Source organism: Saimiri boliviensis, chromosome 6 (assembly GCF_048565385.1).
Source record: "Saimiri boliviensis isolate mSaiBol1 chromosome 6, mSaiBol1.pri, whole genome shotgun sequence".
Taxonomy (NCBI): domain Eukaryota; kingdom Metazoa; phylum Chordata; class Mammalia; order Primates; family Cebidae; genus Saimiri; species Saimiri boliviensis.
The window spans coordinates 52,450,972-52,472,827 of record NC_133454.1 but is presented as its reverse complement, the minus strand read 5'-3'; the positions used below and the strand labels follow the sequence as shown (position 1 = coordinate 52,472,827).

General features: G+C 39.3%; 1 protein-coding gene across 6 annotated transcripts in view; it reads left to right on the top strand.

The window, feature by feature from the left end:
* Nucleotides 1-21,856, top strand: part of SIK3 (SIK family kinase 3) — a 241,417-nt gene that overhangs the window by 168,892 nt on the left and 50,669 nt on the right. For all 6 annotated transcript variants that reach the window (XM_039471143.2, XM_039471141.2, XM_039471144.2 and 3 more), the window contains exons 5-6: nucleotides 17,989-18,113; nucleotides 18,924-19,047. In XM_039471143.2, coding sequence (XP_039327077.1) covers nucleotides 17,989-18,113; nucleotides 18,924-19,047 — 249 coding nt within the window. The remainder of the gene's footprint in view (nucleotides 1-17,988; nucleotides 18,114-18,923; nucleotides 19,048-21,856) is intronic.

The following is a 21,856-nucleotide window of genomic DNA, read 5'->3' as shown; positions in this document are numbered from 1 at the left end:
TCAGTATGGAGAAGACAGAAAGCTAGAAGCTGAGGGAAGGGAAGGGGACTCCTGGCAACAGGAAGGCCAGTTAAAGGCTGTGAAATGCTAAAATCCCACATGAAGGTTATGGTGGCAGTCGACATGGGGAGGAAGAAAACAGCAACAAATTCAAGAGAGAAAGCAAGCGAGAATTTCTAGGACCAGATAACCAATCATATATCTTGGCCAGGAACAGGGAATTTCCAGTCAAATATATGTTTAGAATTAAAGAAATGAAATTTTCTTACTGATGGATTATATTAAGCTGTCAAAAAATATGGTGTTTTAAAAATGATGTATTGCTATTTGAGAGTAATTTTAATGTCCTTGTCCCTAAAGATTAAGTAGCAAGGTGTCTCTATTTAAAACAGATTGCCTAAGAAAAAACTGGGATATAGCTGGCTTACTCCATGAAGAAAAGTTCTTTCGAATACTCAGATGTTATGAGAATGTTTTGAAAATTGTGGAGACATTTTTTTTTTAAACCTAAGGAAGTTGGAAACTTTTCTTTTCAAATGTCGACTCCCAGAATGGTCTCCATGAGATAGTTTCCACTCCTGTGTTATTGTTTTAGTTGGCAATCAGTAGACAGCAAAGATCAGAAATACGACTATAGAAAGCCAATCTTTGGAAAGAATTTTCAGAGCATGGATTTAATGTACTTTGGAAAATTTTGACCTTAATGCAGTGAGAGCTAGACTTTTTTTTTTTTTAAGTGAGAAATTAAAACGTTCCCTAACTCAAGTGACCTTTTACCCTTAGTATGAATATACTGAGATACCATCATGTGGAAAAGAAAGGTTGGAAACCTTGGATTCTTGAGTTCCCTTCCACAGTGTGATGACTGTGTCCCTGGTCACAGGAAGTAGTTCTTTAATACGAGTTATAGCAATCCAAATTTTATTTCATAATTCTAATGCTCTTTTTTAAGGCTGTCATTCATTGTACCTCCCAGGTTGACATGTCCAATAAATTGAGATCAGAGAGGGCTTTGTGTTTGTCCTGAATTCAGGTCATAATAGAGTCTAGGAATTTTACCAGCTAAACCTGTGTTCTCGCCCTGGAATGGCACATGACCATTACCAGGAAGCTGCTAAGTAACCTTCCTGCATGTTGACCCTTGGGAAAGTAAAATTTGAACTATACCTCTCTGGAATCCTATTCCTGAGACTAGAACTTCACAAATTTGTATACTACTTCATGTCATATCTATATTTTTAAAATATTAAGATTATTAGTTTAACCCACAAAAATAGTTGATGTTCTGGGAAGGTGCACTCTGTTAGCCTATGGTTTCACGTAACTCTTGGAACACTGAAACATGCACCCCAGGCTGTGTAAACAGAGACCAGCCTGAGAAGCTGAGAATTAAGATTTGATGCCCACCCATAGATTCTTCTGACTCACACTTCCAGTTTGTGCGCATTGACTTCTCTATTACTTTTCCTCAGCCTCAAGGATTTTCATCCATTGTCTGTTAATTGCACATCACTTATTTTGGGGATAATTAGAAAAAGAGGGAATGAGAGGTTGAGAATAGAAAAGGGGAGAGAAGCAAAGGGCAGAAAAGAAATGGAAGCTTTTGTTTTGAGGCCTTGTAGGGGTTGAGGGTGAAATAAAAGAGTGTTGGAGAAGAAGGGTGAGCCTGAAAGCTTGCCTCCTCGACCTACAGGGAGGTTCTACAGGGAAAGGGAGTTGAGCTGAGTGTAAGAGTGGGATGGCATGCGCTTCTGACCTACCAAAGCATCTTCACATTTCAAACTGCTCTTTGTCTCTGAGACTGTGTTGGGCACAGCATTGAATAAAAGGTGGATCAATGAGTATGTGAAGTGATGGATATGTTAATTCACCAGATTTAATCATTCCACACATAACATGTATCATAACATGTATGTTGTACCTTGTAAATACATACAATTATAATTTGCCCATTAAAATAAAACTAAAAATATAAATAAAACATAGCAGTGATCATTAAAAGCCCAAGTTTCATCTGAATCTGTATAATATCTAGAAGAAGGAAAAATAAGCTTATCGGCATTTTATTGAAGCTGCAGAAAATGACAGCTTTGAAAAATCTCTAGCAAGCAAGGTATGGTTTAAGGAAATTAGGTGCATACTTAACCCATTCGTTCGATCATTCTTTCTCTTCCTTTCTTCCTCTCTCCTCGCCTCGCCTCTCCTCTCTTGTCCTCTCCTCTGCCTTCCCCTCCTCTCCCCTCCCCACCTTTCCCCTCCCCTCCCCTTCTCCCTGTCTCCCTCTCTTCCTCTCCCCCCTTTCTCTTTCTTTCTTTGCTTCCTTCCTTCCTTCTTTCTTTCTTTCTTTCTTTATTTTCTTTCTTTCTTTCTTTCTCTTTCTTTCTTTCTTTCTTTCTTTCTTTCTTTCTCTCTCTCTCTCCTTTTCTTTCCCTCCCTCCCTCCCTCCATTCCTTCCTTCCCTCCCTGCTCTCTCTTTCTTTCTGTCTCTCCCTCTCCCTCTCCCTCTTTCCCTCTTTCCCTCTTTCTTTCTCTTTCTTTTTTGCCTCCCCCCTTCTCTTTTCCTCCCTATCACCCAGACTGGAGTGCAGTGGTGCAGTCATAACCTTGAACTCGTGGGCTCAGGATCCTCCCACCTCAGGCTCCTGAGTAGCTGGTACTACAGGTGTTTGCCACCATGCCTGGCTAATTTTTAAATTTTTTGTAGAAATAGGAACTTGTTTTGCTGCTCAGGCTGGTATTGAACTTTTGAGCTCAAGGGATCTTCTCACCCTGCCTCCCTAAGCATTGGGATTACAAGTGTGAGCCACTGTGTCCAGCCTTTTACCTGTAGTTTCTAGTTGTAGATGTTTGAGAAGAACATTGATACTCCATCCATTTAGAGTAGTTTTACTTTTGTTGGTGGATATAGAAACTATACGAACTATAGAAAACTTATACAAACTAATAGTTCTTATTGGAACTCTAAGAACTTTTATATAAGTCTGCCCAAGATCATGTTTCCTCATGAGGATCATAAACTCCTCAAATGCAAGTTGATGTTGGGAAGAGACTAACAAATCAGCCCAAGTGCTCCTTCACTTTGATTGAGTGAGTCTTTATTGTGTTATATATAGTGTGTTGGAAGCCACGTGTGGTAACACACACATGTAGTCCCAGCTACTCAAGAGGCTGAGGTGAGAGGGTCGTTTGAGCCCCAGAGGTTGAAGCTGCAGTAAGCTCTGATTGCACCATTGCTCTCCAGCCTGGGCAACAAAAGCGAAACTCCGTCCCAAAAAATAATAATAAAATAAAATAAAAATGTTTACTTTTTATAGAGATGAGGTCTCTCACTCTGTAGTCCAATTTGGTCTTGAACTCCTGAGCTCAAGCAATCCTCCTGCCTCAGCCTCCCAAAGTGCTAGGATTACAGACATGAGCCACTGTGCCTGACCTAAACAAATTTTTTAATGTGCTGTTATAGAAATTTAAAATTAAAGTGATGTCAAACGGAGTGAGACTGACTTCTTAGGCAAGGCTTTGCAAGGTGGCAGAATGTTAGTAATAAGTTCCCATTCTATCAGAATCTGGTTCTCATTTATGAGTTCTGAAATACACTTTATCAGTTCTCTTAAAATCATAAGAGAGTGAGTATAATATTTATATCTGTTTCCTTAGCATCAAAGAGTCAGTTTGCTAGTGGTAGGCTTGGGTATTTCATCTCATCTTTTTAAAATACCCTGATTTGTGTGATCTTTGGCTCTTCTTTGAGGAGGGGATACACAGTACATTCTTAATTTACCACCTCAAGTGGTATACAGGATCTTTCCCCAGCCAGTGGTTTCTGAATCCTCAGAGATTCTCAGTGTTCCAAGAGATTAGTGTTATACAAAGTGATACTGATTTTTCTATTTTTTTAGAAGTTAATAAATGAAATAATGGCTTAGGTCTTTCCGCCCTCCTTAAATGGAATAGTTTGAGAGTCTCTGAGTAGAAATCGAGTCTACCTGCTGGCAGAGCGCTGATGAGCATGCTTATGGCTCGGTCATTCCACTTATTACTCAGTTCAAGTAATTGATTACCGTAATAGCTTTGACCAGGGTGCAGTTTTTCATTGTGTTTTACTAAGTTTACGTCTCTTATGGATCACTGGATTATATAAAGTATAAGGAACACTAATGTTGAAATTCAAATTGATGAGGATAAAAATGATAATTCTATAATGCCTTAAGACATCCTTCACCAAATTTATGAATTGTCTTCATTTGGCCATGGTTCTTACACAGCACATCAAGTTGTGTTTCTAGGGCCTCAAAAAACAAAAGTTTAAAAGTTTCACATTACATACATATACACAAAATATGTATACACGTATATACATTTTTATATGCACAGATCCATGTCTATGTATATATTATATCCAGTTTTATTGGGAGTAAAGACTATCTACATTCATGGTGTATTATTTGCAAAGAAGTGCTAATAAATAACGACCCTATATTTGTTACTCCATTCATTATTTAAAAAGAAAGCATGAAAATAATTCATATAAACCAGTCCGGTTTTTAGGTTCAAAAATGTAAGCACTCCAGATCTGAGGTAATGAAAAGTATTCATCTATTTTGTGTATTATAATCTCAGTATATTTGTGGCTTCCAGAGCCAGCCGCAGTGGTTCATGCCTGTAATCCCAGCACTTTGGGAGGCCAAGGCGGGAGGATCCCTTGAGACCAGCCTGGGCAGCATAATAAGACCCCGTCTCTACCCTGCTACTCCCCACCAACTCCCCGTCAAAAAAAAAAAAAAATACACATACACATATATATATCTGTGGCTTCCTACTAAACCTGATATATCAATTTTAAATAAATACTTTTTCTTGCATAATTGAAGTAAATAATGTGGGTCACTTGTAAAATGGGATAATATGAATTTGTCTTAATTTATAGGGAACTTTTAAATTAATTTTTAAGTAATGTACTAATGTAAAATAAAATGTCTTTTACCTAGTCACGTTTTTCCCCTCCCCCACTCATTCCTTCCCTCCCTCCCTCCCTCCCTCCCTCCCTCCCTCCCTCCCTCCCTCCTCCTCTTTCCCTCCTTGTTACCCAGACTGGAATGCAGTGGTGCAGTGATCATAAATCATACAAAAATGACAAAATTATTTTTAAATTTTCTGAAATTTAAAATTTTTAAATTTTTTTTCTGGGAGGTTTTTAAGTTAATATATTCCTTTGAAAGGAGTTTGTGAGTCAGAAAAGTTGGAAAATAAAAGGTAACTGTACTGATTTCTTTACATTCTAATTGAAGTATACCATGGTTTTCTTGATCACTTTGAGATATTCTCTGAACTGTTGATAGACTCTTCTTCAGGAAAGCCCCTTTTCTCTATGACATACCAGTTGCCCCTCTGGAACTTTTCCTTAAAACTCATCCAGTGGTTATAGTTACATAGTTAGATGTGTGCTTGTTTCATATGTATCTCTCCCACTGGACTAATTGTTACATGAGGGCAGGGACCATGTCTGTCTTGTTCACCTTGTACAGTACTGAGAATATATTTATGGTCCATCAGAAAATTGAGGAGGGAGGCCCAGTGTGGTGGTTCACGATTGTAATCCCAGCACTTTGGGAAGCCCAGGCGGTGGATCACCTGAGGTCAGGAGTTTGAGACCAGCCTGGCCAACGTGGTGAAACCCCATCTCTACTAAAAATACAAAAATTAGCCAGGTGTGATGGCACATGCCTGTAATCGCAGCTACTTGGGAAGCTGAGGCATGAGAATTTCTTGAACCTGAGAGACAGAGGTTGCAGTGAGCTGCGATCAAGCCACTGCTCTCCAGCCTGGGTGACAGAGTGAGATTCCATCTCAAAAAAAAAAAAAAAAAAAAAGGAGGGGAGTACTTTATTCCTATTGTCATATCTTCACATTACCTTTCAATTGGGTTACTTTTCAGATGTCTGCTCTCATTTGAAGTCTTTTTTTATTTCTGTTAGTTTTGATTTAAGATAGTATTTTGTTACCTGCTCTTCATTTCTAGGTAACACCTTAGAGCTTCTTACCTGACAGTCCTATCTTGTTTTCTCCAAAAGTAGGCTCTGGTTATCAGACCGTATGTCTTAGTTTTTAATTTGGAAAATGTTTTTTGCTTTGTTTCGATTCTCTTAAAACAGAGTCTCACTCTGTTACCCAGGCTGGAGTACAGTGGCCTAATCTCTACTCACTGCAGCCTCTGCCTCCTGGGTTCAAGCAATTCAGGAGAATTTAAGGGGACAATGATTCATCATGTTCTATAAAAGGTACACTAAAATTTTGTACCATGCTCACCTAACATTATTAGAAACTTACCTGATTAAATAATTAGGCTTTTATTGTTCTTATTGATACTCTTTAAAATCATGACTACGATAGTACTCATTAATGTTTTTAAGAATTCCAGTGAGTACTGTTTGCATCAGTTGTACAGACTATCTCATTATAGCCCTTTTCTTTATACATCTAGTCAATACTGAGTTTGATGCAAAGATGTTTTGGGGTTTGTATGAGAAGGGTTGGATGTTGTTATCTAGAATAAATAGAGTGGAGAAGATTGGTTTATTACCTCATTTAAAAGTTGCCAAGTTCTGCTATTCTATGTGCTAAGGTGCTTTGGGAAAAAAATATATAAATCACTCTCTGAAAATGCCAGTCTAGTGCTTGTCCAAATCTCCCCCCAAATAAGCTGACTACTTGATTGTTTTTTTCTTGAAGGAATTTTCTCTTGTGTATGTATGCTAAGACTGTGAGCTGGGAGTTTTTGGCATTACTGCTTTGTTAGCTCCTGGTAAGGAAGTTCAGCCAGGGGTTGAAGTGATTACTAAATACTGAGGACTTGCCAAGATCTGTTTTTAAGAGTGAACTAATATTGTGATTTCTGAGAACTTTGAAACTCATCCTTTATTACTTCCACAATTCTGAGATCCACACTCTTGACTCTTGTTTTGTTCAATTTCAAATAACGTCTTTGGGTCACATGGTTTGGCCAGTGACATTGTATGGGAAAGGCAGATTTAGTTCCTTATTAGTGTCATGTTCCATTTTAACAGTCAACAGAATATTCTAAATCCTATTTACGTACTGTTCTTACACCAGTCTTGATCTTTGGTTCTCTGAGTCATTTCTAGCAACAACATTTCTAATTATTAGAAATTAATCAAGGACCTAATTGTTTCTGTCTTCATCTTTGTCTCTGATTGCAAATGCAGTATTGGGATTGTGAGTCCTCAGAAGCTTTTAGTTTTGAAAACATGAAGGATCTATCACAGGGATTTTTGGTGAGGTTGTTCATTTAGGATAAGTAAATGTTTTCCCACTTTACTTTTTCCCTCTGCTCCCCACTTCCAAGCTACTTACTTAAGCAGCAAGGAAGGGAAGCACAAGTTATCCTTGGAAGGCAGGGTTGACTGTCGCCTGAAGCTGTACTGTGTTGCCTTAGCAGACACTAAGAACGCTGGAACTGGCTGGAAGTTGTGCCTAATCTGTTTACATCTGCTTTGGATTGTTCTTTGGTTAGCCAAAAGAGAAGTCAAGGTCATTGCTCTGAAGCAATAGACCAAATAAGACCAATTTCCTGTTGCAGTTACCCTGATGTATAAATTAATGCTGCCCATTTTTCTCCTTTCCCTTACCACATACACATATCCAGTTGATGATACACTTATTCTTAGGGATATCGGTATCACTACCTTATGTATCCTCAGGCTCCTCATCTCACCTCCAACAAAGAATTCCAAGTCTCAAAACTGATAGTAAACTCTGGTATTTAAGCCATCTTAGAAGACAGTCACATGGTTCAAATTAAAGTCTCCTGCTCTGTATTAAGAGAAAGGGATTGAAGTTGCCATTTCAGCCTGCAGTCAACTGCTAACCAACCAGGGTATGGGGGTTGGAAAGCAGCTTAACAAATTATATTAATTTGTTATTATATTATTTCTCCACTTGCGGGTGGAGAAATAAATGACCATAGGCCACATAAAGAGACCAACTTCGCCCCACCCTTGTGGCTTCTGTTGTGTAGGTGTGTGTATCCATCTTAACCAGCTTCTGTTTCTCCCTGTTCCTCCGTAACTCTTTAGACTATTCATCATTTTAATGTTGATCTGTAGGTCCTACATCTTCCTCATTGCCAGTAAGTAAGCAGTAAGGGATGTAAAATATTTTATCAGCATCCGTACCTGAGAATTATGTAAAACTAACTGTTTGGTGTTTTTGTTCTTATTTTTCAAGATTATATTTTAAAGTCTTTATACTTAAAATAAAAATTTTAGTTATAGAATAATATAAGCATACTATAGAAAATTTAAACAGCAACAAAATCTTTTTAAATGTTCAAGCTGTAACCCTACCTCTGAAACCATCATTAATAGTTTGAGTGCTTTTCCTTTTGTCTTTTGACTATACGTGTTTTCATACTTACAATCAGTGTATACACAATTTTATATTCCCGTGTTGCTCAATATAATCATTAATTTTAATGATTGCACATCAAGTATATACACCATAATTTACCTGATCTACCCCATATAGTTTTTGTTTTGCTTTGTTTTTTTGAAAGACAGGGTCTTGCTCTGTCACCCAGGCTGGACCGCAGTGGTGTGATAATGGTTCGCTGTGCCTTGAACTCCTGGGCTCCAGGGATCCTCTGGCCTCAGCCTCCCAGGTAGCTGGGACTACAGGTGTGCACCGCTGCACCGGGCCCCATATAGTTTTATGGTCTCACCAATTGTTGGCATTAGCACGATCCTCACTTTTTCTTTGACATTTATTAGTTCATTCCAAAACTACAAAGTATATTTACTTAACCTTTTAAACATATACTGAATCATTTCTTTGCCTTCAGTTTCTGTGTTTTTTTGTTCTTGTTTTTCACTTGTATTGAAGTTGTCACTCTTCTGTTTTTTGGTTTTTTTTTTCCTTTATGTTTCACCAGTGTTTGGCCTGCTAGCACTCTGCATCTTGAGTCAGATGAACTAAACTTCAGCTTCTGGTAGTCCAGTTTACTTTGTGTTTTCTGGAATCCAACCAATGAGATTGATCCAACGCATTCCCCCTTTCTCTTCCCAGGCTGACTTGAGCTGGAGCAGTACAGCCCTTCAGTGTTCCTTAGGGCGATATTAGCTCTGGAATGGTAAAAGAAGATAGTTACCAAATACAAAGTGCCTGTGGTTTTGGAGAGACGATGAGGCTCTGTGTGTTTACTGGCTACTTGCCTTTGGGATTTGAATAACTTAAAGATTATAATCAGAAAAACATAGGTTTTTTTTTAAAAAGTTAGGGAAGAGTTAAGATTATCTGAAAGATTACTAAAACTATGTCAACTTTCAATTATACAGCTTTTAAAAAATACCATCTAGGTTTTTTCCCTTTTTTTCCTGGCTGTGTTTTTTTAAATTAGATAGTTTACTTAAGTTGGACATATTGATGGAAAAGAAGGAAAACCTAAATATTTTTTACTGTTTTTTTTTTTTTTTTTGAGATGGAGACTAGCTCTGTTGCTAGGCTGGAGTGCAATGGCGTGATCTCATCTCACTGCAACCTCCGCCTCCCGGGTTCAAGCGATTCTCCTGCCACAGCCTCCTGAGTAGCTGGGACTACAGGTGTGCATCACCATGCCCAGCTAATTTTTGTATTTTTAGTAGAGACGGGGTTTCACTATGTTGGCCAGGATGGTCTCAATATCTTGACCTCATGATCCGCCCACCTTGGGGTCCCAAAGTGCTGGGATAACAGGTGTGAACCACCATGCCCAGCCTTAAGTGTTTTTATTAACAGCTCTTGTTTGAACTAAGGAAGCAAATGATATTATAGACAAAAATGAATTTTTAAATTAACAATACGTGATGTATACTAGCTTTGTCTCTTACTAAAATGGGTTACTGAGAAATAGTTATTAGTGTGGGAGTAATACTATTATTTTCAATCATGTGAATAATAAGCATATTACTTATACCTAATTGCCATTTTAGCATTAATGATTCCACCTCTAACTAAAATATTTACTCCTCCTTTAAAATTATGTTTAATCATGACTGGAAACTTCATCATTATGTGTATTCTTCCTAGATTACAGTTTTTCTTCATATGTGAAGATTGCTGTTTTCAACAAAAACTTCAGTTGAGATCTCTGTCTTAGCAAGTAGATCCCAATTCCTACCCTCTGAGTTCTGATACATTCATTTCCTATTTCAAAGCATATCTCTCTTTTCTTCCCTTTTCCCACCCTCTCTGTTCTTTATCAGTGAGTTGTTTGTAAGGTATTGATTGAGTGCTTTCTCTTCCTGTCAGCATTGTGCTAAGCCCTAGGAAGTCAGTGTTGAGAAAATCTCTGCCCTCAAAAGCCCTAATGATTGTGGAGCTTAGATCCCAAAGCAATGGCTCCAAGTGGCAAGAAATAGCAGTGGAAGAGGAAAAAGAGCTATTCTTTTATCTTTTACCTTTTATTTGTTGTGAAATATTATGTATATACACAAAAAATTTTCTTTAAGCGTGTACACACACTTTAGTGAATCACTAGAAGCAAACACCTGTGTAGTAATTGCCGATCAGGTCAAAAAAACTAGAAAATTTCATCAGCCCAGACTGTCCAGCTCATCATAACCATATCCTTCCCCCAAGAGGAAAAAAAAATTTTTTTACCTTTGTGTTAATCACTTATGTGCTCTACTTTCTAGGTGTTTTTTTTTTTTCTTTTAATAGTTTTGCCTCTGATGTAATGTATTACTCAGGGGTTTTGCTCCAAGGGATGCCATTTATATTGAATATAATGTGTAGTGGGTCCATCCTTAAACAATGTAGTTTTGCTTGTTTTGAACTATAAATAAATAGAATCATGTTATTATATTATTTTGTGTCTGTTTCATGCAACAGTCTGTCTGTGAGATTTATCCATGCTGTTTGTATATGTGATTTGTTCATTTTTATTTCTATCTAGTATTCCATGTTATGAATATACCACAAATTATTTTTCCATTGTACCTATTTAATAGCCATTTTAAAAGTAAAAGCCCTTTCAGTTTGGGGCACTTACTAACAGCTTCATTGAACGTTCCTAAACATTTGTCCTGGCATACTCTTGAACATTAATGTGTATTCTTAAACATTTAAGAGTATAAACTGAGAAGTGAAATTGCTGGGTCATACAGTGTGTCTGTTTTAGTTTTTATTTGGCAATGCTGAACTGTTTCCAGCAGGTGTGAGAGTTCCACTTGCTCCATGTCCTCTTCAGTGCTTATTATTTTCTACTTTAAAATTTTTGTCCATCTGGCAACTGTGTAATGGTTATTTTGTTGTGGTTTTGATTTTTTATTGTTTGTCTTTAATAATGAGATTGAGCTACTTTTTGTGTCTTGGCCCGTTTTTTTTTTTTTTTTTTTGACTGGATTTCCTATTGGTCCTATTGATTTGTAGGAGATTTTTTTGTTTCTTTTTGATAGACTGTATACAAGTCCTTTGTTTTTTTACTGATTGGTTGGTTAGTTGTTGAGATCTCAGCTCACTGCAGTCTTGACTTCCCAGGCTCAAGCAATCCTCTTGCCTTAGCCTCCTGAGTAGCTGAGACCACAGGCATACACACCATGCCTGGCTAATTTATTTTTAGTTTTTGTAGAAATGAGTTCTGCCTATATTTGCCCAGGCTGGTCTTACACTCCTGAGCTCAAGCGATTCTTCTCCTTTGGCTTTCCAAAATGCTGGGATTACAGGAGTGAGCCACCACGCCCAGCTGAATCCTTTATTTTATGTGTTAGAAATATCCTCCCTCACTTTGTGGTTTCTCACTTCATTCTCTTTAACATGTATATAAACTTTGGCATAATTTTAATGTATCCAAGTTTACCACTTAGCCCTTTATGATTGGTACTTTTTGTTTCTTGTTTGAGAAATTCTTCCATCCCCTGAGGCTATAAAGATATTCTTCTTTTTTTTTTAATTAAATAAAAATTTCATAGTTTTACCTTTCCCATTAGGGCTACAATCCACCTGGAATTAATTTGGGGATAGAGTATGAGGTAGGCAGCCTATGTAATTTTTTTTCCATATGAATAACCAGTTGTTCCTGTGCCACTTACTGAAAAATTTATCCTTTTCCCATTGATAAACGGTGTCTACCATTCTTTTCTATGGATGTTTTTAAAAGAAACTTGACTCAGTATTCCTGAAACGTTATGTGCCTTTGGAAATTAACATAAGCAGAGAAAAGGGTGGCAGTCAATAATAAAATGAAAAACAGTAAACTGTAATAACTAAGAAATTTGTAAGTTTTTTGTTTTTTGAAACAGAGTTTTGCTCTTGTCACCCAGGCTACAGTGCATGGTGCAATTTAGGCTCTGGCACAACCCTCTGCCTCCTGGGTTCAAGCGATTCTCCTGCCTCAGCCTCCCAAGTAGCTGGGAGTTTAGGTGTCCACCACCACACCCAGCTAATTTTTATATTTTTAGTAGAGATAGGGTTTCACCATTTTAGCCAGGCTGGTCTCGAACTCCTGACCTCAGGTGATCTGCCCGCCATGGCCTCCCAAAGTGCTGAGATTACAGGTGTGAGCCACTGTGCCTGACAAAGTTGCAAGTTTCAATACAAATAATGATGAATTTAAATATAAACACATACATGATGCTGAAAGCGGAATGTGGGCCTGGAATTTGAGGGCACTGAAAACTGGCATTATAGGCTGGATCTGGTTCCTGCTAATTTCTCTTTAACCTTTGTACTTCGAATGTTACTTAACTTCTCAGGCAAAAAACATGAAGAATGCTCATCTCAGTGGGATAGGAAATACAAGGTGCTCTAGCACAGCACTCAACAGAGCGTTCTTTGAAAAACATCTGTTTAATACTGCAAAGTGCAGCACAAATAGGAGAACTGTTGCGCTGGAGAGATGAGTCTAGGGAAGTCCAGTTCTAGGTCTTCCCGGGATCCCTGCTCCCTCCAGGGCTCTTGCCACTCATCTGCATAGCCAAGGTGCATATGGCAAGAAATAAAGAGGGCACAGTAGCATCAGGCCAGATAAAATACAGCTTCAAATGACAGAATGAAGATCTTGAACTTCATCGTAGACCATTACTATTTGTAATTTCCTTCTTGCCATATGCCCGTACAAACCCTTTATTATGCCCAAGGCAGTGTCTTGCTTGTCACTTGAACTTAGCAAGTTAATTGTAAATGTTCTTCCCTTGCTCATGCTCCCTCCTGACTGACATTCAGAGCACACTTCCTACCTTCCTTCTTTGCCTCTCCAGATGCTGGCCATTCAGCCAAGTTCTGCTTCCTTTGAGCCTTTCCCTAGAACCATCGCTTATGCTTTTGGTTTGTTAGAAGAACTAACAGATTGCTATACCCATTGGAAGGGTTCCATAAATACATGTTATAGAAATGAGTGAAGGAAATGGAGGAACTTATTTAGAGACATATAAAAAAGACATTAATAATAAAAGCTTTGGTAAATAATGAGAGAGATTGTGAATTAGAGCAGCTCCAGAGCCAAAATAAGATGAACAAGCCTATTAAATAGAAATGATTTTCTAAGTTCAAGTTGCAGATCAAGCTTAAACTCTAAACCTTTTCTTGGCTGGGAGTAGTGGCTGATGCTTGTAATCCCAACACTTAGGAAGGCCCAGGAGTTTGAGACCAGCTGGGACAACATAGCAAGACCCCTATCACTACAAAAAAAAAAAAAAAAATTATTTTAAATAGCTAGGCATGATGGTGTTTGCCTGTAGTCCCAGCTACCTAGGAGGCTGAAGCAGAAAGATGGCTTGAGCCCAGGAGGTAAAGGCTGCAGTGAACTAGGATTGTGCCACTGCACTCCAGCCTGGGAAACAAAGCAAGACTCCATCTCCAAAAGAAAAAAAAAAGAAGAAGTTTTTCTTTACTTTTTCTTTGGCATTTCTGACTTAAGCCAGTGAGAATTCTTCCTCATTCTTTTTTACTCACTGCTTTAATTTTTGTTAGGAGAATTTTTCCCTCCAACTTGGATGATCTTTCCATTTTTTTTTCAGTTGTTTATGCATGTAGATAACTAAAAACAGCAAAGCTCTTAGCGATTCTGCTCCATGTCTGTCTGTTCCCCACCTCCATTTCCTACCACGCACCCCAGCATTCCCCCAGTACATCGCTAAACTACCAACAAAACCTAAAATAGACTAGTTTGTTTAAATGTATTTTCTCCTTCCAGTCCTCTTAAAATGTGTAGCGAAATGTCCCCAAAGGCAAGCAGCTAAGAGAATAAAGAGGAGGTATTCTCCCCATCCCAGTTATTCAGCCCCAGAAGTATTGATTGGAAGGCACTGAATTTTCAAAATGACTTCCAGGTTTAGTACATGGTAATAATTTGAGGCTTTCCCACATGGATAATGTAAATGTTCAGAAAATAAGTTATGTTATAGCTGAATGGGCAGCAAATTAGCCAGAATTTTAACTTATAAGATGCAATGGTGAAGATTAATGTGAAATAAAGAGAAGGGAAGAGAAGACAGCAATATGCTTTCAACGAAACCGTCAATTTATAAAAATATGTATATTGAAAAGGGAGGGTAGATCAGATCCTGTTAGGTTTGGTACATTAAAGAAAGAACTGGGATACCGCAGGCTCAGTAACTAAAGGAATCTGTCCATATTTGGGAGGTAAAAGATGTCTTGTAGGCAGGGAATAGCAAATTTTGCTTGAACGTACAACACCTTAGAGGTGGGAGTAACGGTACTTGGAATGAGATTATAGAAGACCTCTTGACAGGTTTCCAAGACTAGAGGATTTTGTTTGGTGCATAATAGATGAGAGCAAGCCAGTAGTATTTGGTTGTTGAAGCCAGCTGTTTGGATGTAACATAGTGGAAGCAGGTGCTTCTGCAGATGTGGCCCTCTCTAGTTGTCTAGCCCTAATATATCGTTCATTGTCATACACTAATTTCTCATATAAAAACTACTAACTAGTAGCAGTCTAAGCCTGCAGACATTGCTGAAGCTGGTTTTTTTGATGTTGTTTTCTTTGTAACGATTTCCTGTTTGGTAGATGAAATAACAAGCTTATGCTATTAAGTTTGTGCCTTCTCCTCCCTGGCAAAGTAAAATGCTAGAAAGGTTACTAAACATTAGTGTTTCAGAATGAAATGTGTTCATTTTAACTGCTTATAGGAAAATTTAAACTCAACCGGTTTAAATTCATTGCTTAGCCTATTGTATGCTCCATTGAAAACACAAACAAAAAACTCCGTGATTCTTCTAGAGTTTGTTATTCAGTCATTCCAGTGTCTAAATCCATCAGGCAGAACAGAATCGTTCGCATTTCTCCTCTGCACTGTGGAGAAGAGGAAGGCTGATCACGGAAAAGGATCTGGTGAAGGTTTTTGCAGACCTAAGGATCTTTTTTCTATCTTTTTATTTTTGCAAACCTAAGCATCTTCTTTCTGGATAATTTCCAGAGACATCAACTTTGCTGAATCTCATTTGTTGGGATTTTTAGCAACCTGTCCCCACTCTCCTAAGAAAAAATCTTAATGGTGACTTGTGTGTGCAGACTTTAATTTGTAAGTGAAAGTTACAGTGTTTCCAAAGTTGTAGGTTAGTTGGTAGAGCGTTAAATGCAGTTTTGTTCATAGTCAACATTTATTAAGTGCCCACTTTGTTAAACACTGTTAGGTACTGTGAAAGAGAAAAGAATACGGTGTCCTTAAGGAACTAGAGAGAGAGGCTAGATCTTCACAAGAGGGCGTTTTTCAGGAGCTAGAAGAATAGGTTATATATGTATTCAAATAATAAAGAGAGGGGACATTTCTTGTAGGGGATCCATGGAGAATTCATGGAAGTATTATTTATTTTCATTAATGAATGAGAGTATTTGTCTTCTCATAGAAGAAGCTATAATGATTCTATCTGTGGTCCTGACTGCCACACCACTTATGATCATTAAGTTAATTTTAGAACCTTGGGAGGGACAGCTAGGAAGCAGAGGCTCTCATTGTTGGCCAGCTGCCGTTGTCAGTTTGAGAAGTCTCCAGTAGTCAGAAGGTGATGAGAAAATGGTCGAGTGATTTTATTGCCCAGTGAGTTTAATTTTGTGACCCTTTCTTGAATCTCTGCTATGTATTAGAACCACTGTTTAGAAAACGGTTTCTTTTTCTTTAGAAAAAGAGAACAGTATCTTCTCGATTTACTAATTAGTGGAGGGTATAAACATAATACGATTAAATATCATATAAGGCAGAGTGCTAATGGGATGTAGAGGTGTTAAAAAAAAAAAAAAAGACTGTGGAAGCACAGAGGAGGAAGCATTGACATGGTGTTTCCTGGTAGAAATCAGTTCCTGTACTTCATGTAGGAAGTAATATTTGACTGGGCCTTGAAAAAGTGATATTTTAAAGATGGAAAAGAAAGGAAAAGGCATGACACAGAGAGAAAATAGCATAGCAAAGGCATGTAAGCACAGGATGGGAATAGTCTAGTGATGTTACCATGGCCAGGGATAAATTGGAAAGATTGGATGGAGCTGGGTTGTGAAGGGCCTTAAATGACAGTGCTGAGATGAAGACTCTTCTGTAAGTAGAAGGGAGCCAGCCCATGTTTTTGAGCAAGGAGGTAACAGGCTCTGGTTTGTGTAATTGTGCTTTGAATGCATGGCTTAGGGGGAAATGAAATAGACAGGAAGTAAGCAATAGCATCAGTCTAAGCTAGCGATGATAAGAGTATGAACTACAGTGGTAGAAATGGAAATAGAACAGAGGAGGTGAATTCAAGACACACACAGTTGAAGCAGTGAGAGTTGTATTAGCAGCTTGAACTGGGAAATGAGAGGGAGAAAGGATTTAAAGATGACTCCAGTGTTTCTAGTAACACAGGTGGTAATGTCACTAATGAGGATAGGAGCACTAAAGCACAGGTATGACTTTGGAAAATGGCGGGGTTAAGAGTTTCTTCCCAAGCAAGTATTGGGAATTCGTGCCAGGAACCTAAGAGTGGTACCAGGGCCAGACATACAAATTTGGGGAATTATCCCCAAACAAATGCTAGTGGAAGCGATGAGATCAAAAGAGTTAGCCCTGAGAAAACATCCAGCAAGGAGAGGAAGTTAAAATCAGCAGAGCTTGCTGGAAAACACCTTCTATAGAAGGTAGAAAGAAGGAAAGCAAATAGCAAAAGGAGAGTTGTCAAGAAGAATAAAACTAGAAAAGAGAGGGAAGAATTTAGGGAGTCGGTGGGTGCTTAGCATTTTCAGATGCTGTGATTGCAGGGAGCATGGTGTGCCTGGGGCGTGAGGGATTTCTAGCCTGTCACGTGGGCATGCATACATAAATAATAGCATTTCTACACCAAAGACTCAGTCCTTTGGCTGGCCATCCTTGCTCATTGTATTAGTGTGTCTCCCATGGACTCATCCCTTCTACCTCCCATCTAATGCCTCTTACAGCAGTAGGAGGGAGAGGGAAGAAGGGAGGGAAATTGAAGCACGAGGGGAGTTAAAATTAAAATGTAAGCATTCTTGCTTACATTTTAATTTTAAGTAAGTCGTATATTCTTCCTTTTGAATAAACTACCTTAGTTATAATTAATATCACTTTGTCTAATTTTTAAATTGTCACAGATGTGTTTGTCATAAGAAGTAAAAATAACATAGAAATTCTGGGTGTGAATTAGTTGAATAGGCTTACATGTGTTTCCTGATTCTAATGTGGTCTTAGCATCATCCAGTTTCATTTGCATTCTTAAAGGAACAAGTACCACTCGCCTTTTTCTGCCTAGGTTTACAAAGGGAGCTGTACCATTTCTGCTGACATAAACTGATCATGTTTATCTTTGTATTTCAGCTCATCGATATCTCTGTTTCACTGTTATTTTTTAAGTGTCTGGCTATGCGGTTTCTAAGTGTTCTCTTTTTGCATTTAATATTCACACTTAATGATTTGGAATCTTTAGTGACTAGAGACTAGTGTTTGCTCAGCTACAATAAAAGGTTACAATAATATTAATTATGTCAATTTGCCTTTCTAGATTTTGGTTTCAGTAACCTCTTCACTCCTGGGCAGCTGCTGAAGACATGGTGTGGCAGCCCTCCCTATGCTGCACCTGAACTATTTGAAGGAAAAGAATATGATGGACCCAAAGTGGACATCTGGGTAAGTAACTGCCTTCTCTTATACCTGACAGCATTAGCTACCCTTGGTTGATGACAGCTGTTCTCATCCTGGAGGGTACATGTGACGCACATGAATTGAGATCCTGGTCACCTGTTCTTTCAAGTCCCAATTTCTTGTGCAAAGTCTTTTTAAAAAAAAAAAAAAAAAACATAGTCTCATTCTGTTACCCAGGCTGGAGTGTATCAGGGCAATCTTGGCTCACTGCAGCCTCTGCCTCCCAGGTTCAAGTGATCCTCCTGCCTCAGCCTCCCAGCTAACTGGGATTACAGACACACGCTATGACGCCCAGCTAATTTTTGTATTTTTAGTAGAGACAGGGTTTCTCCATGTTGGCCAGGTTGGTCTCAAACTCCTGACCGCAGGGGATCTTCCCGCCTTGGTCTCCCAAAGTGTTGGGACTGTAGGTGTGAGCCACCGTGCCCTGCCTGCTTGTACAGTCTTTCCTCCAATACTTACCTTATGGACTGAGCCACAGATTTCAAATTTCCCCTTGGCATCTGCAAAAGAACCAAGGACCAGCTTGGATGGAGGCCCTTGCCAAGAACAGAGATTCTTTCTAATGTGGCCACTTACCTTATCTCCGGAGAATGAGTACTGAGAAAAATTCAGGATGTTACCCTAAATGAACGCCTAGAAGCAAAGAAGATTGTTAACTGTTCTAAGGTAGAAGAAAAAGTTTGTTCCATAACCTTATGCATGACTCACCATCGTCTGCATACACACACTACAGTGGTGGTTTTTGTTTCCTCTGATGGGATTAATTGTGCATCCTCTCTGTTTGGGATGCAGAGCCTTGGAGTTGTCCTCTATGTGCTTGTGTGCGGTGCCCTGCCGTTTGATGGGAGCACACTGCAGAATCTGCGGGCCCGCGTGCTGAGTGGAAAGTTCCGCATCCCATTTTTTATGTCCACAGGTAAGAGAGTCGCTAGCACACAGCTATGAATGGGTTCGTGAAAGTTAGACCCACTGAGTTATCCCAGAATTTAGTGACAGAGTATAAACGGCCGACTTATAACCTTTTTTAACTCCAGCTTGCTGACCTGATGCCTCCAGGAGACAAGGTTCTGTAGAAACAGAGTACAGTACACAGGTTTTGGCATCAGATAGCCCTACCTGGGTTTGAATCTGGGCCCTAAGTCTGTCTGAGCTTTAGTTTCCTCATCTATATATTGGCTGAGAGTTTTGTGAGGGCTGCTATTACTTAAGGATTAAATGAGATAATGTACGTAAAGACTCAGTAGGCCCATGGCGTAGCAGTAATGAAATAAATTTTTTTGTTTCACTTCTGTCTTCCCCCTACCCTTTTTCAGGATGTTTCCCCTTATTGGGTTCTCATTGCAGTGTGGTTTTAAATGCCAAGGAGAAAGGAGGCTTTGCATCTTAGTCTTGTTACTGCTTTATTTCCTATTTCTGTGCTCTTTGTCCTCCAGAATCAAATTTTTAAAAATTTCTTTAATAAGTGGATAGTAAGGTAACTAAGTCTTGGAAAAATTTAACATTGAAAATAGATACTAGATACCCAGAATTAGCGGTATTTTATCAAATAAGAAGGGAACATTTTAGAGACAATGCAAAAAGTCACATCGTTTTGCTTAATCATCTGTTTTCATTTTAAGGAAGAACATGTGTCCACTGGGTTAACAACCAAGTGGGAGCCCATGGAAATTGCATTTTAGAATAAAGAGGTGAACCTTGGAGTAGATTTAACTTGTGTTCTTCGAACTGATGACTTCATAGTATATAAGATAATGCTAAATGCTGTGAGAAAAATACGATAGAGAAGGAGTTAGGTTAGTGGGTAGTAAGTTTTATGAAAACCCCTTTATGGAGAAAGTGACCTTTCAGCAAAGGCTGAAAGAAGGTGAAGGTGAACACTGTGCCATCCAGGGGAAGAGCACTTCCCGGCTGTTGAGGGGTCAGCACAGAGGCTGTGGGGAGGGAGCATGGCTGAGTAAAGGAACAGGAAGGAGGCCTGTGTGCCTGGAAGGAAGGAGCAATGAGAGATGAGGAAGAGAGATGAGGTCAGAGAGGTAAGAGGGCGCTTAATTTTGGGGACTAGCTAGCATAAGACTTTAGATTTTACTCCGACTGAAGTGTACAGGATTGAAGGGTTTTGACGGGACTGATGTAATCTGACTTTTGTTTTTTCTAAATTTTATTATGAAAAATTTCAAACCTACTAAAAAGGTGAAAAAATTATACAGTGACTTTTGTTTAAAAAAGATCACTTTGGCTGCTATGTTGCTGGTAGGTTGAAAGGAACAAGGGCGGAAGGAAGGAGACCACTTAGGAGGAGACTTTTACAATAGCCAGATGAGAGATGTTGGCGGCTGGTTCTGTCTGGGGTGTCAAGGTAGAGATGGTAAGAAGTGATCGGATTCAAGAGATGCTACATACTGTGTGGCAGGCACTGTTCAAAGCACTTCACAAACATTAACTCAATTATTTTAACAACCCTATGAGATACATAAGAGTATTGTCTTATTTTACTGGTGATAAAACTGAAGCCAGAGATTAGGCAATTTTCCTAAGATAACTCAGCTACCAAGTGGCTGAAGCAGAATTTGAACCCAGGCAGTTTGGCTCCAATAACATTTAGCGTTGGATTTGATATGAAAGAAAGACTCCAGAGTTTCTGTCTGGAGCAACTGGAAAGATGGACTTACTGCTAACTGAGCTGGGGATGACTGGGGAAGAATACTTACTTGTCAGAGACATATTTCAGACATGTCAAGTTTGGGGTGCACATTAGACATCAGTGTCGAGATTTTGAATAGGCAGTTGCATTTAGAAGAGAGTTCTGGGTTAGGGATGTGTATTTGGAATCCTCAGTGTATATAGATCATAGTTAAAGCCGTGAGGTGAGCTCACTTTCTAGATAGTGGTTACAGAGAAGAGAAAAGGTCCACAGATTAAACTCTGGGACATAACGATATTTAGAGATGAGGCGGGTGAAGAGGGATCGTAAGAGTGGCTGGTGGGGTGAGCCAAAGGGCCTGCTGTGCTAGGAGACAAGTGAAGAAACTGTTCCCAGGAGGAGGGAGGAGGGAGTGAGGAGCTGCCAAGTCAGGTAAGAGGACTGAGAACTGAATGCTGCATTTAGAAATGTGGAGATCATTAATGATTTTGTTTCTTTTTTATTCCCTCCCTCACTTGCCTTCCAAGATCATTAATGATTCTGAAGTACACTTTTGGCAGAGGGACAGGAGCAAAGCCTAAATCATGTGGCTGCAACAGAAAAGGAATAGAAGGAAAATAGACAAAGGAAGTAGACACACTCTTTCCAGCTTACTATAAAAGGAAGCAGAGAAGTGGTTCAGTATTGCCCTGGCCAGGGTCACCAGTGATCTCATTATTGATCAACTGTCTATCCTTAGTCTTCTTAATCACTGCCAAGCAGTGGTTAACTCTTTTCCCTCCCTCCTTCCTTTCCTCCCCTCCCTTCCTTCCTCCCCTCCCTCCCTTCCCTCCCTTCCTCCTCTCCCTCCCTTCTTCCCCTCCCTCCTTTCCTCCCCTTCCTCCCTCCCTCCCTTCCTCCCTCCCTCCCTTCCCCCCTACCCTCCCTCCCTCCCTCCCTTCCTCCCTTCCTCCCTCCCTCCCTCCCCTCCATCCCTCCCTGCCTTCCTCCCTCCCTTCCCTCCCTTCCTGCCTTCCTCCCTCCCCTCCCTCCCTTCCTCCCTCCCTTTTTCTTGCCCTTTGCCCAGGTTGGAGTGCAGTGGTGC